A 16,751-nucleotide genomic window follows, 5' to 3' on the forward strand; every position below is an offset into this window, starting at 1 on the left:
TGGTCTCCTCTGTACAGTGGATAATGACCTGGTGTTTCAGACAGTAAAGAGTCTAACTCCAATGCAGGAGACCTGGGTTCGATCTCTGGGTGGGGAAGATACCCTAGAGAAGAGAATGGCAACCCACTCCAGTATTCTTGCCTGGAGAATTCCATGGACAGAGGAGCCTGGTGGGCTACAGCCCATGGGGTCGCAAAGAGTCAGACATGCCTGAATGACTAACACTACGAGGACTGTAGGGAGAGTTAAGTGGAATATTTGTAGAGAGCGCTCAACAAAGTGACTGCACACAGAAGTCAATCCACCATTCAAGTTCCAAAGTTCAAGTCCAAACACTCTATTAAATCATACTGTTTCTAACATAGAGAAGACAAAACCTGCCCATATCAAGCCTACATATTTACCATAACAATACACCACAGGCAGACTCAGCATTCAGCAAGCCCTAATTTCCCCAAACAACTTCCTCATTTCTTACCTAAAAGTAAAGAAAAAGAAATACACCATTCATGCAACCTTTTTCTCTCACAAAATTTCAGTGTGAACCACATATTTTATGTAAATAGCATGGTGTTTGAAAGCATCAGTTCTTCAGCCCTCAGCCCTCTTTATGGTATAGCCCCATTACCTGAGTCCACCTGTGGACTTCTTATTCTAACACATTCAGATGTAACGGCAACACCCGAAGTAACAGCATTATTTTCCAAGGGATGTGTGTTTGTGTGTGGAGATGAACACATTCATCTCCACGTTAACATATTCTTCCTACTTCAGACAGAAACCCTTGACTCAAGGGAAAGAAACTTCCCTTCCTTGCTCAAGGATGACTGGGTCCTTAACAGAGATTCAGCTTACAACTGGAAACACAACTTAGAATTCAAAATCTCCACAAGAGATACTACAGTGACTAGACAGCATGATGGAATCTGAATCAGGCCCTGTCCCACATGCAGGGTTTGAGGGCGTGATGTGTGTGCCTATGTGCTCAGTGGCTTAGCCATGTCTGACGCTTTGTGACCCCGTGGACTGCAGCCCGCCAGGCTCCTCTGTCCACGGGATTTTCCAGGCAAGAATACTGGAGTGGGTTGCCATGCCCTTCTCGAGGGGATCTTCCCGACCCAGGGATCGAACCCAGGTCTCCTGCATTGCAGGCGGATTCTTTACCACTGAGCCACCAGGGAAGCCCAAGGTCCTAAAGATTCTTCAGAATCCAACAGGGCCTGGACATCCTACTGCCTCTCACCAAGTAACAGGCTTTCCTTTCTTTGAGAATTGAGAATGTTTAAAAACCTCAGATCCTAAGCATAATATGCCTAACGGCCATTGCATCTTTTTGGATAAAAACTATCTGTGTCTTTGTGCTAAGGAAGACCAACCCTCACTGTGCTCAGGACCCTGCTGGCTCCCATTACCTCTCCTCAATCAACTCAGGGTACTTCTTTTTAACAACACATTCTCACATCATAAAGCTGAATGCTTAAGTAATAAAGTGCAGAAACAAAAAGCCTGGGCGCTGGGTGTGATCAGACACACCCAGTTCTCATCCCAGGTTCCCCTCTTACTAACCTGCTACTGGGGAAACAGATCCCCTGGTGTGCCCACCTCCAGGGCTGCTGCTAGGATTAGTGCGATCCAAGCACCCTGGACAGTAATGGATACACAATGATTGCTGCCACATTAACTGCTATGAGGAGAAGATAATGTGAAAAACCCATTTTAGAATTACTTATGGTTTTCTGGTTGAAATACAGCTTCTAGCTCAGGACAGCACAGCAATACCCAAAGAGCCTGCACCTTCACTCCAAGCCACTGAAAGGCTTTCAAGTACAGTCCACAGAGAGCGGAAAAGAAAAACTTTTTATTAGAGTCCAGGTTCCTTCCTGCCACGTTTTATTCCCTCTCATGGGATCTCGGGTTGTCTTCAGGGACGTTAGTACATTTCCCTACAGAGTTTCCGCTGAGCCATTAACCACTCTCATTACCTTTGTGAGGACAGATCTCCAAGTGACTTGAGGCTTCTGTCTGCCAGATGGCATTTCCAAAATCCTCATTCCTCCCCAGTGGAGTCAAGAGTCCCTCATGCTATCTCTATTCAGGAATTCATACTGCAGGAGTCCTGTAAGCACTGGCGGTGACAGGTGACGATGGACTTCTGCCCCACCTGCTCTTCAGGGGCATGGAAGACTGAGCTAAAAGCACATCAGCTAAAACGGCCTGGTCTTTCCCTGATCTAACCCCCACCCCAGGGCCACAGCTCCACACCCAGTCTCAGGGGCAGATAAGCAGGGAGGGAGGCAGGAAACACCACAGACTGCTGGTCAACCCATCAAGCATGCCATTCAAGGTGCTCCGCACAGACAGATAACCTTTGCTCAGAAATACCCCACCAAAAAGAGATGCCAGGGACTTCCCTGGGGGTCCAGTGGCTAGACTTCACCTTCCAATGCAGAGGGTGCAGGTCTGATCCCTGGTCAGGGAGCTAAGGGCTTCCCTCACAGCTCAGTTGGTAAAGGATCTGCCTGCAGTGCAGGAGAACCAGGCTCGATCCCTGGGTCGGGAAGATTCCCTGGAGAAGGAAATGGCAGCCCACTCCAGTATTCTTGCCTGGAGAATCCCATGGACAGAGAAGCCTGGTGGGCTGTAGTCCATGGGGTCACTTTCAAAGAGTCAGGCATGACTGAACAACTAACGCTTCACAGGGAGCTAAGACCTCACATGCCTTGCAGATCAAAACAAAAAACAAAAAAACATAAAGCAGAGCAATACTATAACAAATTCAATAAAGACTTTAAAAATGGCCCACATTAAAAATATATATATTTTCAAAAAAGAGAGATGCAAAAAAAAAGCCCACAAACATGCACTCAACAGAACACAGAACCTCTCCTTCTGAGCTTCTATCATCCATAGGCTCAACACCGGGATTATAAAAAGTGGACGGTACCCCCCACCGCCCCAAGCAGTTCATAGCCTGGGAGGAGAAAAGGTGAACTAGAGCAACTTCGCAAACCCTGACAGCAAAGTCTGATGTGACATCAGCAGCAAAGCACTTGGTGCCCAGGAATGGCCTCAGAAAGCACCTCTCCCATCACGGGAACCCTCTTCTTGGGAGCCGAGCCCTGGATGCAGGGAAAAGCACACCTGGGCGCCCAGGTGAGTCACCTGGTTTAATGCAGTTTAGACTCAGAAAGGTAAAGGGGACGTGACTCAGGTCCCAGAGCTAATGAAATTTAGCAGAACCTGAATCAGACCCATAAACATCTGCCCCCAATCCAGTGCTTTTCCAATGAATCATTACGGCCACCTGGGGAGAAGGGGGAGTTTAAACTTGATCTCTTCTCCTGTTCAAGGCCGGCTGCTCAATTTTATCATCACTACAAGGGGATTCCGAGGAACACGTGTTTTAGTATCTCCCAATATTTAAAGATATATTTCAGCATAGTTTTACTTCACATTGAATATCTGTACTCTGTTTCATTCTGCTGAGCACACAGTAAATGGCTGATGAAGATTCTTTTTTTTTTTTATTACTCTCCAAGCTGGTAGCTCCTTTTGCTCCCTCAGCCCTGAGTGCACCCTCTTCTGTAGTGACAATGACAGTGTGATTGCCAGTTTGACAGTACGTGTCCTGCAGAGACTGAGCCCATCCTTTATCCATCAGTGGGTCCCAGCATAATGGAACAGAAGCTTGCTGCATGGCTGACACTGTGCAATACCTACAACTCAAGGCTGCCTTTCAGAGGGTAAGGACCACATCTTCACTGTCTCGGGTTTGTTCAAAGGGGTGGGTAGCCAAGCCCATGTGACGGTGGGTTGAAGATCACTTTCCTACAGCTTTTACAACATAATCCCATACAAAGCTTGGCAAACCCGCGAGACAGGTGTGGTTTTACTGGATGTGTCTATATCTTTTATATGTTTCCTGTAGGTCATTTGCTCTGTTGAAAACTACCTGCCAAGTTATCAAGAAAAGACTACAGTTTAACCTCCCAAGGGTAACAGGCTCTTCTCATCTCACGGGTCTGCTGTTTACATATAAATAAGGGCAGGTCCCTGGTGCTGTGTTCCAAAATTCGAGCCTGGTCTTTGGAACTCAGAACAAGTCTTCCCATAGAAAAGTTAAAAAACACAAAACTAACATGAAGGGCACTTAGGTTCTCACGTCCGTCCACAAAAGCTTTTTGAGTCCATTTGAACACCACAGGCCCCAGCCACGCTGTGCCACCTTCTCCAGGGAAAAGGCCTCCCACTTCCCGGCCGGTGGGCCTGAAACACGGCTCTAACCTCCTGCCTCTTCTAACCAGCTTTTTTAGAAACCATCTGCTTCATCACAATAATTCACAGCAAATCAGTAATAAAGTTCATTATTCCATCATTTGTGCTATCACAGGTTTAAAATTACCACTTGGCAAGCTTTATTCCGTATTTTGGAAACTAGGAGGAAGAGCATGTGTCTGCGTGCCTCTGTCTTTTCATGTCCCTGGAACAGGAGTGCGTTTAGTACTTGGGGTTGGCCAAATACAGTTCACCTGCTTGTTGACTTTTTTCCTCTCCTCCTTTTTATTGGCAAGAAAACACATTAAGATCTGTGATGATAATGTAAACACTGCAAGCATCCTTTCACAATTAAAATTTAGTCATTTTCTTCGTAGTTTAGATAGTTGGGCAGTTATTTCACAGTCATGTGAAAATGAGAATATTTCAATAACAGAAGCTAAATTCCCACTAAAAGAGGGATCGACGTTCAACATCTTTTGACTGTAAGTAAAACTACTTTTTGTGCCTGCAGGAGTCCCCGGATCACAATTATTTATATTGAAATGCATATTTTTTTTTTTGTAAATGAGGTCTGATGGACTCATGGTCAAGTTCATTATTCACATACTGTCTAGTGTACAACAAGAGAACTGGAAAAAGCTATGACAAGACTGCGTATCCTATACAATCTAAAATATTTGCTCTCTGGCCCTTCACACACAGTCTGCCAACCCCTGCTCTCAGAAAGGACGGGCAAACTTGTGAAAGTTAATTTCTCCCCAAACTAATTAAGGAGAATCAATATCCCAATACATAGGACCTTCTTATCCTAAATACTCTTTCTTCTTTTTGCCTCTATCACTTAAGGTTTTTAAATTTTTCCTCAAAACTCTCAAAGCTTATATGAAAATGTAGACTAAAAAAAGCACTGAATTCTAGAATACATTTTAAAGGTAAATTATCTCATTATGGATCAGAATAAAACAGCATACATATAAGTGTTAAAGGAAGCTACAAAAATAAGGCTTACACTGTATTAAAATATTTTAATTTACAAATGGATTTGTTACAGAGATTGCAAAAACTACAGTATGAATAGCTTACAAAATGTACAAAAAAAAAGAGATCCAAGAATTTTTAAACTGTTAAATACTTAGGGAGTCCAAATCCTTCACTTAAAATTTAAACCCGCGATGTTCAAAGAAACACATTATACATACCATGTAAAACTAGACTAAAAGAAATAAACAGAAGTGCATGATATTTACATAAACAATAACTTTAAACAACAGAGGAATGCTATAAGCCCCACCAAGCATATTTGAATTAAATTCTTAAGTTCGAACCCACTGAACATTTAAAACTAATGTAAAAGTCTGAGTGAAAAAAGGGATTAAAAGAAAAAAAAAACCGAGGAAAAAGGCAAAATCAAACAGGAAAAACATACCAGTATAAACTGAAATGGAAGGAGTGAAAAGAGATGAAAAGACACACTTTCTACATTAATTACTTCCTCTTTATTGCCAACACTTGCAACTAATGTGGCAAACCCATTTACTCTCACCTGCTCCACTGATGGCATTGAATTCTAAACACTGGCAGTGCATATGTGCACAGAACATACTGTAAAAGAGTAACGAAACCACCTGTCCCCGCCTGCGGGTCCGCAGCCGCGGCACCAGCAGAGCTTTTACCACCACAGACACGTTCTCTGCGTGCTGCTGAGTACAGAGGCCACCAGCCACCCCTGGGAGTCGAGCACGTGCCATGTGGCCAGTGTGGCTGGACAACTGGGCTTCAGACGTTAATTCACTTAAATCTACAGGCCGCACGTGGCTAAGGGCTCCAAACCAGACGGGGGCTGAAGCTCTAACAGGTAGCTTTACAGACTGCCACTGCCTCTCAGAAAAATAAACAGCTTCCTTTGACTGAATATGAATTTACTAACTTTCCTACTTGGGGGCTTCTCGGGTGGCGCCAGGGGGTAAAGAACCTGCCAATGTAGGAGAGGTAAGAAATCGCATGTTTGATTCCTGGGTTGGGAAGATCCCCTGGAGGAGGGCATGACAACCCACTCCAGCATTCTTGCCTGGAGAATTCCATGGACAGAGGAGCCTGGTGGGCTATGGTCCAGAGTGTCGCAAAGAGTCGGACACGACTAAGTGACTTAGTGCACACGCGTGCACACACTCACACACACACACACTTCCTACTTAGAAGCATGTTATGACTTCCATTCATGCAGGTATATACAAGTCCTCTGTTCTCAGTAATCCCATCAGATTTTCCTTCTTTTTCCAGATTTACAACACGAAGCTCCTTTTCTCAGATATTAAGTACAGTTTCACCTTGAACCTGTCATCTGTGTGAGATTTCATAAGCAGAGTTGCGATGGTGTAAAAATTGCTTCACATGATACATAATCAAAATATTTTACTCCTCCTCTTAAAAAAATCAGAGTCAAAACACCAAGAACCTAGAGTTCTGGCATATAGCAGGGACAGGGATCCAGGGAGACAGGGGGCACCACTGCAAACTGAGGGGAGACGGCATCAAAGCAGACGGGGCGACCCACGAGTCACCAAAGATGCAGAACAGAATGAGATTTGGGGGGAAAAAACTAATAAATTAGCTACAGGTCCATCATTCCTTGTACGAAAACTCCTGAAGCCACACAAATGTCAGGATTCAGAGACACGGTGCACCACAGGTAGCACAGAACACCCCCAAGGATCTGCCACCAAGGTCTGTGGGTGCCTCGGCCCCTGGGTGTCCAACCACGTCTATTTCCAGTGTCCAGTGTCCATCTCTGGCCCAGACCTCCACACCAGCTCCCAGCCATCGATTAACTGTCTCACAGACACTCTAAAGTCCACAGGCACCTATTCGGCAAATACTCAAGAGTGTTTACTTCATACCAAGCGCTGTTTTAGGTGAATATCTTGCCTGGAAAATTCCATGGACGGAGAAACCTGGCAGGATACAGTCCATGGGGTCACAAAGAGTCGGACACAACTGAGCAACTAACACCCACACACACACACAGCTTGAAATGCTTATCCCCTAGACATGCTCCCCACCCCCAGGCTTCACCATGCTCCGAAATTCTGCTTCCATTTTACCTTACTGTTCACACCAGGAACCTGGGGTCACCCTGACACCCTTCTTTCCCACCAATCACCAAGTGCCTTCTAAATCTCTCTCTAATCTATTTGCTTACTCTGTCTCTGCATTGCTGTCACCCTAAGACTAAGCCTGCAGTCCTCACCCGGAAGAGGTCTGGCCCCGCAAGAGACGTGTGAAACTGTCTGGAAACATCTATGGTTGTCACAACCTGGGGAGAAGAGGCTGCCAGCATCGAGTGGGCAGGAGCGACGGATGGAGCTCAGGGTGCACAACAGTCCCGCCCACCAAAGAAGGATCGAGCCTCAGCCATCAACAGCACTGAGGCTGAGAAACCCTGCCCTGAGTACATGAAAGAGTGAAGGAGTGATGCATACCAAGGGTTTTGTTTTTATATCAACTATGGTCTTGAAAAAATGATCATAATTCAGAATAATTTTTAATGTGGTAAAGTTCTATTGGGCCCGATGAGATTATGTTGGAACCTGTCTTATATGTGAATAAAATGAGCACTTACTTGTGCATGTTCTCCACTCCTATTATCACCATGATACAGTAGGAAATTCCACTTTGTACAAGAAAATGTAAGGCATACCTGTAAAAAGTAAGAGCACTGTTAGAAGGGTTAGAAGGGCCTGCACACAAACATCGAGTTGAAGTGATTCAGGATAAAAAGTGCTTGTGCATAACCCAGAACATTCCCAGAAAAGAAAATAAGGAAGCAAAACCTCCAAAGCCTAACACTGTGGACAGAGAAGTCTCATCTTACAAGCCCCACAAGGGCTGGAGAAATAAGAACTCCAGAAAGCCACACGTGGGGGCTGAGCATCCCACATTTCCCAGCTACATGAAAGCTCCATGGGGTCCTGAGACTGAAGCATTACTGCTTTTCCATCACTAAAGCAAAGTATGAAAAGGAGTGAGAAACCTGGATTTCAGAATCATCCTGACAGATGTCACTTAACTGCTTACCTGACTGACTACACCAATACAGCTGTGGATCTGTAGTAGTCTTTGCAAGCGTTACTTAAAAAACAGCCCCAAATACTAAGTCTTAGAATTGATTTAAAAGCGGGTACACCCAAATTGATTTACTCTGAAAACACGATGGCTCGAATCAAGTAAGTGTCCCTATACAAATCTAATCAGTCCTTAATTTGCAGTAATCCATCTACAAAACATTCTCACAGAAATAGTACAGTGTTTTCTAATGTTCTAATGTAGAAATACACCATTAAATGAGAGAACTAATTTATCCGTCCATTTCACAAAAGTCAGGCAAAACATGATTTAGATCTCTGGTTTTAAAATCCATCCAGGGGACTCCCTGGGTTGTCCAGTGGTTAAGACTCTGCCTTCTAATGCAGAGGATGTGGGTTCAGTCCCTGATTGGGGAACTAATATCCCACATGCCATGCAGCTACTGAGCCTACGCACCATGACTAAGATCCAATGCAGCCAAACAAATAAATACTTAAAAAAAAAAAAATCCCTCCAAACTGTCCCTAAGACTGTGCACACATGCGATGTACACACACACACAAAATGTCTATTTTCTTTCCCCTTTGATAGCATGAATAATGTATGAAAAAAATGTTGAAATCATTGTATACAATTTAAAGTATTAATAAGGATCTTAAACTATGATTAAAATTACTTTCTAACCTAAGCATCACAGAATAACAGGCACCTCCATTGTGGAAAGCTACTTAACTATTTTTTAACTTTCCACAGAAATATTACAAATAAGAAGTAGGCTCGAAGGCAGGTATAGAAGAGACTTATCTTACCCAGTGTACAGAGTTCATCTGCCTGTCTCTTCCTCTGCCTAACACACACAGACACACACAGGGAAACAATGTTGGCCCGGAATGTTACTATATAACCAGAGGGCCACCAATCAGAAAAACCTATGTGTCCATAATCTGAAACAGAAAGGAGCTGGCTACTGTGCCAAGCTCCCTTCTGCAGTATTATGTCTTTCAAGTCTCATAACCACCACTGGTTCCATTTTACAGGTGACAAAAGTGATGCTAACCATGCTGAATAACGTGTCCAGTCACAGTGCTGCCAGACTGAGGCACCCACAGTGGAATCCAGGTCTGTCTGGATTCAGTCTAAGCTCCAGTCCATTACCCTGCACTGCTGTCAAATAGCTAAACAAGTAATTAAAAGTATAAACTAATTCTCAGTTAAAAGAAATTTATAAATGATGATTCAAAAAAAAAAGCTGAGGCCAAATACAAGTAGGCAAAAGAGTCAATTATATTTAGGTAACCACTAACACAGTCTTCCAAAAGACAACTTGTCAAAATCAATAGGAGACAGGACTGCCTTTGAGGCTAACGAAACAAAGTGCTAAAATGCAAAACAGAAGGACACTCTACTTCCCCACTTATATCAAGTAGCAAAGAATTATCTTTTACCTGGTGCAGAGGCATAAGCAATCTCTTTTCCCAAAGAAAGGAATATAAAAAGTTTCTCCTTCAAGAAAAGAACAGAGTATGCTTTTTTAAAATCCTAGTTATTCACATATAAATTGACATACTTATGACCACCTGACCTTAAGGTGAGCTCCTCGGGACACTGGGATAGAGCATCTGAGAAGATCTCACAGCAAGAAATCACCCTCCCCAGTCAGTAAACACCTCTCCCTCCAGCAGGACTCCCAGTCACACGGGACCAGGAAACACGGATCACATCTCGGCCTTCTCTGTGTCCACAGATCACAAAGTGAAGGGTGTCTGGAACTGGTCACTCTGGACAAGCCTTCTCCACCCCTTACAACATGCTGTCGACAATGGAAATGCAGACATAGAGCAAAGACTTTTGGACATAGTTGGGGAGAGAGAAGGTGGGATATTAGAGAGAGGGAGCATGGAAACATATATACTACCCACGTATAAAAGGAAATTTGCTATATGATGCAGGGAGCTCAAGTCAGGTGTTGTGTGACAACCGAGAGGGGAGGGATGGGGAGGAAGCAGGGAGGGAGGGGACATACATATACCTGTGGCTGATTCATGTTGACGTATGGCAGAAACCAACACAATACTGTAATTATCCTCCAATTAAAAATAAAATAAAACTTTTTAAAAATGAAGGAAAAACAATAAATATGCTGACAAAATACACGTTGAACATTGACATATGCATGGGTAAAATGTGTAAACCGGGATATGCTTGAAAATACTCCAGAAAAATAAGTTGAGGAAAGAATGAAATAAGAATGGTGGAATTTTAACAATTGTTGAAGCTGGATAATGGGCATTTGAGGGTTCATTCTATTATTTTCTGGTACTTTGCATTTGAAAAGCTCTGTGAACCAAAGTTAAATACGCACACATACACACCCATGGCATGATTTAAGATAAGTTTAAATAGAAATCCCCTGAGAAACCAAAGAAAACTTTGATGTTATCAAGGAAGGGGAGAAACCATGCCTAGATCTGATTTAAGAAATCGCATAGAAACCCTGGGACTCCACACACACCTACCATTGGCAGGGCCTATCAGAGGACTGGTCACGGGGCAACAAGGCAGAGAAGGAATAATTAATCCCTAATTGAATTTTCATGAGTTTCTAGGACACATACACAGTTGCCAGAGGAAAAATCTAGATTAAGAAATACCAGTATATTTCAGCCCTCCCAAGAATCAAAAAGAACCTCCAAGAACAAACACGGAGGCACTGTCAAAATCCACCATTCTACACCCCACAACAGGAACTACCCTAAACCATCCATCAAGCGACTGCATTGGCATTCTCTCAGGGAATCTGCATCTCAAACAACAATCTGCCAAAGAGCAAACACAGCCACGGAGCCAGCAGCATAAGCTCTCAGATGAGAAGGAGATGGGGAAGGACAGGGAGGCCCTGGCATGCTACAGTCCGTGGGGTCACAAAGAGTCGGGCACAACTGAGCGACTGAACAACAAGAAGGAAAATTCCGGAGGAATCACCAAGAATCCTTCTCTGCTGTTATGCCAAGACACTGTGCTCTCCTCCTACAACCACCGTCATCTGGGACAAAGAGGAACTATGAAGAATAGTCCTGATAATGAAGAAAGGAGCAAAGTGGAAGAAACTCAGACACATGGAGCATCTGAAGGGCCATAAATAAAAGCTTTCCATTCATAAATAATTCTTCCCGACCAAAACCAACCCAACAAAACACCTCATTTGGCTAATGGTAGAAAATAAAAAAAGATAACAGAGTTCTACTGGGCTTTACCAGTCTCTTAAAAGCCACTGGCACAGTAAGGAACAAGTTATTTTAAATGGCTCATTTGCCCTGGCATAAAAGATCTGCAAAATAGGTGGAAGAGCTATTCATGACAGAATAAAATGTCTTGATGTCTTTTTTCTTCATTTGTCCTTTTTCATAAGTTATAAACAGTACACTGTCCTCCGAGCTCAAACTGAAGAGACAGAGCTTTCCACTCTTTATCTTTTATCCACTCTTTATCCACCTTCCACTCTTTATCTCTTCTATTAAAAACAAAAAATGTGAAACGTTATAGGTAAATATAAGAACAAAACCCTACATAATGTATTTTTCTACACAATTCACAAAGACATCCAAAATCTTCATTAAATATCAAAATAATTACTTACCATCCAAAGCAAAAAAGTGCAAGATAAAGGCCCAAAAGGGTAGCAACGACATGTCTTATAAAAGAGCTAGTTTTGCTTGAATGTAGGTAAGTTCGAAACCAAATGGCTGCTAGCAAGGCAAAGAGTTGGCACACTACAAAGTTGACCTGCAAAGAAAAATTAAAATTTTGTATTAGCAACACAGACTTGAATTGTTAATTTGATGTTACATTAAAATTCTCATGACAAAAACACCAAGGTTACTTAAAGTTAAGATCTTCCAGTTTGCTAAAGAAACGAAAACAAAATCCAGGGCGTCTTTCCCAGGATGACAGCCTCAAGTTCAGAGGGAAGGGATGATGCACACGTCAGTGCTACACGCAGCAGGAACACTGGCGCCCAGCGTGGGGACAGGCTGGGAGGGGAAAGCACAGGGTACCATGTGGTTAGAGGGAAAGAGAGACTTATTTTAATGACTTGGGCGACCCCGTAACTGGTAGAGAAGAAGAGTTGTGAGCTTCTCCTAAACTCCTCTGGGTTAAGATCCAGTCAAGATCCTTGAGAGTCTGTGGGATGCACCCTCTGCCGTTAGGAGTTCGGTGGCATCCCTGGCAGAGGAGTCAAGGGGATGCGACTGGTCTAAAGTCAGCCCTGAAAGGAGTCATGTGTCTCAGCTCCGGGGGCCTCAGGGACTGGTCCAGGAGGTCAGCAGGTGAACAAGAGGAAGGAGCCCCCAGAAAGCCGTGAAAGAGACCACCCCTGAGCCCACCAAGGACAGTCCTTAAACGTCCTCATAACGATAGGGACAACATTACCCTCTATTTACAGCAATGAAACACCAGCTGGTAACAGGACTGCAGCTCGTTTTATCCCTTAACTTTTTAACATTTCTTTTGCCCTCACAAAATGATTTTTTTTAAAAAAAGACTACAAACAAGCCTCTCCTGTGGTATTAAAGACTCGAGAAAAATCTCCTTTTCTGTTTCTTATGAAGTAGGTTCTCCTAGAACACTAAGAAACATGGGTCTTAAAATCTACAAATAAAAGAAAAATTCATTTGACATTAGGAACCTCTAAGAATCACGTAACAACAAGAAAACCACTGTTTCAGGAAGCTAAATTAGGAATCAATCGCCCAGCCATACGTCAGTACCGCCACAGATCCACAGAGATATCTCTGCCCAGAGACACAGACAACTATGTGCTTTTTCTTGCATTACAAGGAGAAAAACAGTTGGACATTGTTGTACATTGCCTGAGAGACCATTGTTCTTTGAAACAGTTAAACTCAATACAAGCAAAATGTCATTCCAACAGGTTCTAATAAGCATTTTTTTTCTCCTAAAGGTTTCCAAGAATACTTTTTTAATTAAGCAAAAAGTAGATATACCAGGAAAATGAATATAGATGTTAAAAACTACTCACAACTACAAAGCTTCCTACAGTTTAAAAACTTTCTTTCAATTGTCTTGTAACTAAACAAAAATGCATGGAGCATCTGTTCTGGGCACAGCACAGGAGTCATAAAATGCTGACGTTCCACTGCTGGCCCTGGATGAATTCAGAATCTAATGAAAAAAGGAAACATGTATACAAGGAAGAAACGTCAACTCAGTTATTAAAGGCTGGACAGAAAGTACTCAGGACACCCTGAAGGAGAGCGCGTGAAGGAGTGACTCTCACTAAGTAGGTGACATGACACACAACGCCAGCGGAGCTTGGTAACCACCAAGGACTCGCTGCCTCCCTCTCCATCCTCCCTCTCTTTTCACACTTGTCTCACCTAAAACAAGCAGGGAACTACTGCAGGAGCATTCCAGAACCGCTGCCTGCAGAATTCTGTTACCTCTATAACCATTCATTTCAACACAGTCATCTTACAGATAAAGAGAATGAAATGAGACCTCACACTCCAGACACTGAATAGGTATCTTTGGGGGCAGGTACCAAAATCGACAATTCAAAAAGAAAAACACAGGTCCCGGTCATCCTCCAGAGGTGAGAACCACTGTGTTGGAAAATCAGAGAAAGGGCATCTTCAACAAAGACCAAAGAACCTAAGGTGAAGACAGCACTCACTGAGGCTTTCCGAGTGCGCTGGGAGCAGTGGGGGAGGGGGTCCAAATGCGGGGGGCGGGGCGAGGGGGTCAGAATGCAGGAGCAGGGGGAGGGGGGGTCTGGATGCGGGGGGAGGGGTCAGAATGTGGGGGAGGGGTCAGAAAGTAGGGGGAGGGGGGTCAGGATGCGGGGAACAGGGGAAGGGGGGTCAGAAAGGGGGGGTCTGGAATGCAGCAGGGGGGGCTGTTCAGAGACGGAGGGGCTCCACATGCCACGCAGAGGCACTCAGGGTTGAGACCACGTGTGACGCAAAACACGGGTGATTTAAGAGGGAGTGATGGGACCCAAGCCCTGCGCCCACCGATCAGGGACAGAGCGAGGGGTGCACCGAACAGGCTGAGGCCGCGGCTGGTCTGGCCTCCTTGAACCAGGAGGACGAAGCATGTTCAGAATGTTTGGGCCATCGGGGAAGTGACCAGGGCCTGACAGGCCAGGAGAGGCCGCCAGCACCAGGGGACAGAGACATGAGCCCATGTGGGGGGCAAGGGTCCAGGGAAGAATGAGCCCCCCTCGCCTGCGCTCAGTCCCAGAGCACCGGGGGGCCAGTGCGCACACTCGAGCATGTCCGGGCCCTCGGAACAGATGCGCGTCTGACAGTGATGCACACGGCCGAAGGGGCGCTGTGGAAGAGACGGGGGACCCAGGGCAGAACCCCACAGCCTGCAAGCCATGGCCCGGCCAGGTCAGGGCTGCAAGGACGGCATGCTGTGTGAGGCAGGGCAAGAGGAGGCTCGTGAGGCCGTGGGCACCGTCAGGACACAGGGCGCAAGGGCTGAGACCAGCCACCTGAATTGGCAACTGCAGCTTCCCCAGGGAGCCTGGTGACAGCACATCCAGGGCAGAAGGCCACAGATGAGGAAGCGAGGTCTCCGGGTTTAGATAACCCGGCCGTCAATAATGCAGACATGATCCAAGAGGGGCTGGGACCACAGTGCAGGAGACAGACACCTAGAAGTGTAAAGCGGGCTCCTGCTCCAAAACTAGGGAACACAGAATTAGGGTTCAGCTCGAGTGCCCGGAAGCGAACCCTGGGAGCAGATGCTGTCGATCACCCTGATGGGGGGACCCAGAGGCACACCTGGTACCCAGGCCTTGGAGAGAAGGGCTGCAAAGGAGACGGATTCAGCCCATCAGGTGATGGTGGGAGCTCCAGGAGAAGGGACTAGCACAATTGATATCAAGCAAAAATCCTCGAGGACAGGCAAGTGGGAACATCCAGATTGTTCCTTTATACAGAAGGAAAGGGTACATGCCCAGATGTCCAAACAGCACTTGTGACTTGAAACCACATCTTAGTCATTGTTTCACGTGTGGGGTAGGTCAGGGAAGGCAACACATGCTGGAGACAAGAGAGAACAAGGACAAAGGAAGGGACCTACAAGGCCGGGATGGAGACCCAACACGTGCGGGCACTCTCCCCTGCTTCTATCCTTTGATCCTCAAAACGAGAGGCTGCTTCCCTAGTTCATTCCACGAGCTCAAGGTCATCTACAGTAACAGTGAGCACCCAGGGCTCCAACCCATGTCTGAGTCTAGGCTGCTCCCTGGCTGCCTCTCTACTTCTAGAGAACATCTGAAGGTCCAACTTGATGGCTATGGGCGAGACCACATAGGGAATTTGTGATCTGCAAAATACATCCATTCTGGTTAACAAAATGCCAACACCTAATACACACAACGGGAAGTGAAAAGCAAAGGAGAAAAAGAAAGATACCCATTGGAATGCAGAGTTCCAAAGAATAGCAAAGAGAGATAAGAAAGCCTTCCTCAGAGATCAATGCAAAGAAATAGAGGAAAACAATAGAATGGGAAAGACTAGAGATCTCTTCAAGAAGATTAGAGATACCAAGGGAATATTTCATGCAAAGATGGGCACAATAAAAGACAGAAAAGTTATGGACCTAAAAGAAGCAGAAGATATTAAGAAGAGGTGGCAAGAATACACAGAAGAACTATACAAAAAAGATCTTCACGATTCAGAAAATCACGATGGTGTGATCACTCATTTAGAGCCAGACATCCTAGAATGTGAAGTCAAGTGGGTCTTAGGAAGCATCACAATGAACAAAGCTAGTGGAGGTGATGGAATTCCAGTTGAGCTATTTCAAATCCTGAAAGATGATGCTGTGAAAATGCTGCACTCAATATGCCAGCAAATATGGAAAACTCAGCAGTGGCCACAGGACTTGAAAAGGTCAGTTTGCATTCCAATCCCAAAGAAAGGCAATGCCAAAGAATGCTCAAACTACCGCACAATTGCACTCATCTCACACACTAGTAAAGCAATGCTCAAAATTCTCCAAGCCAGGCCTCAGCAATACGTGAACCGTGAACTTCCAGATGTTCAAGCTGGTTTTAGAAAAGGCAGAGGAACCAGAGATCAAATTGCCAATATCCGCTGGATCATCGAAAAAGCAAGAGAGTTCCAGAAAAACATCTATTTCTGCTTTATTGACTATGCCAAAGCCTTTGACTGCGTGGATCACAATAAACTGTGGAAAATTCTGAATGAGATGGGAATACAAGACCACCTGACCTGCCTCTTGAGAAACCTGTATGCAGGTCAGGAAGCAACAGTTAGAACTGGACATGGAACAACAGACTGGTTCCAAATAGGAAAAGGAGTACATCAAGGCTGTATATTGTCACCCTACTT

At 44.8% G+C, this 16,751-nt stretch overlaps 1 protein-coding gene across 1 annotated transcript in view; it reads right to left on the minus strand.

Moving 5' to 3' along the window:
* Positions 1-16,751, minus strand: part of MBOAT2 (membrane bound O-acyltransferase domain containing 2) — a 102,331-nt gene that overhangs the window by 44,065 nt on the left and 41,515 nt on the right. The window contains exons 2-3 of the mRNA XM_065928559.1: positions 11,999-12,144; positions 7,898-7,975 (exon numbers count right to left, since the gene is read on the minus strand). Of these exons, the coding sequence (XP_065784631.1) occupies positions 7,898-7,975; positions 11,999-12,144 (224 nt within the window). The remainder of the gene's footprint in view (positions 1-7,897; positions 7,976-11,998; positions 12,145-16,751) is intronic.

The sequence above is a fragment of the Muntiacus reevesi genome, chromosome 3 (genome assembly GCF_963930625.1).
Source record: "Muntiacus reevesi chromosome 3, mMunRee1.1, whole genome shotgun sequence".
NCBI classification, from domain to species: Eukaryota; Metazoa; Chordata; class Mammalia; order Artiodactyla; family Cervidae; genus Muntiacus; species Muntiacus reevesi.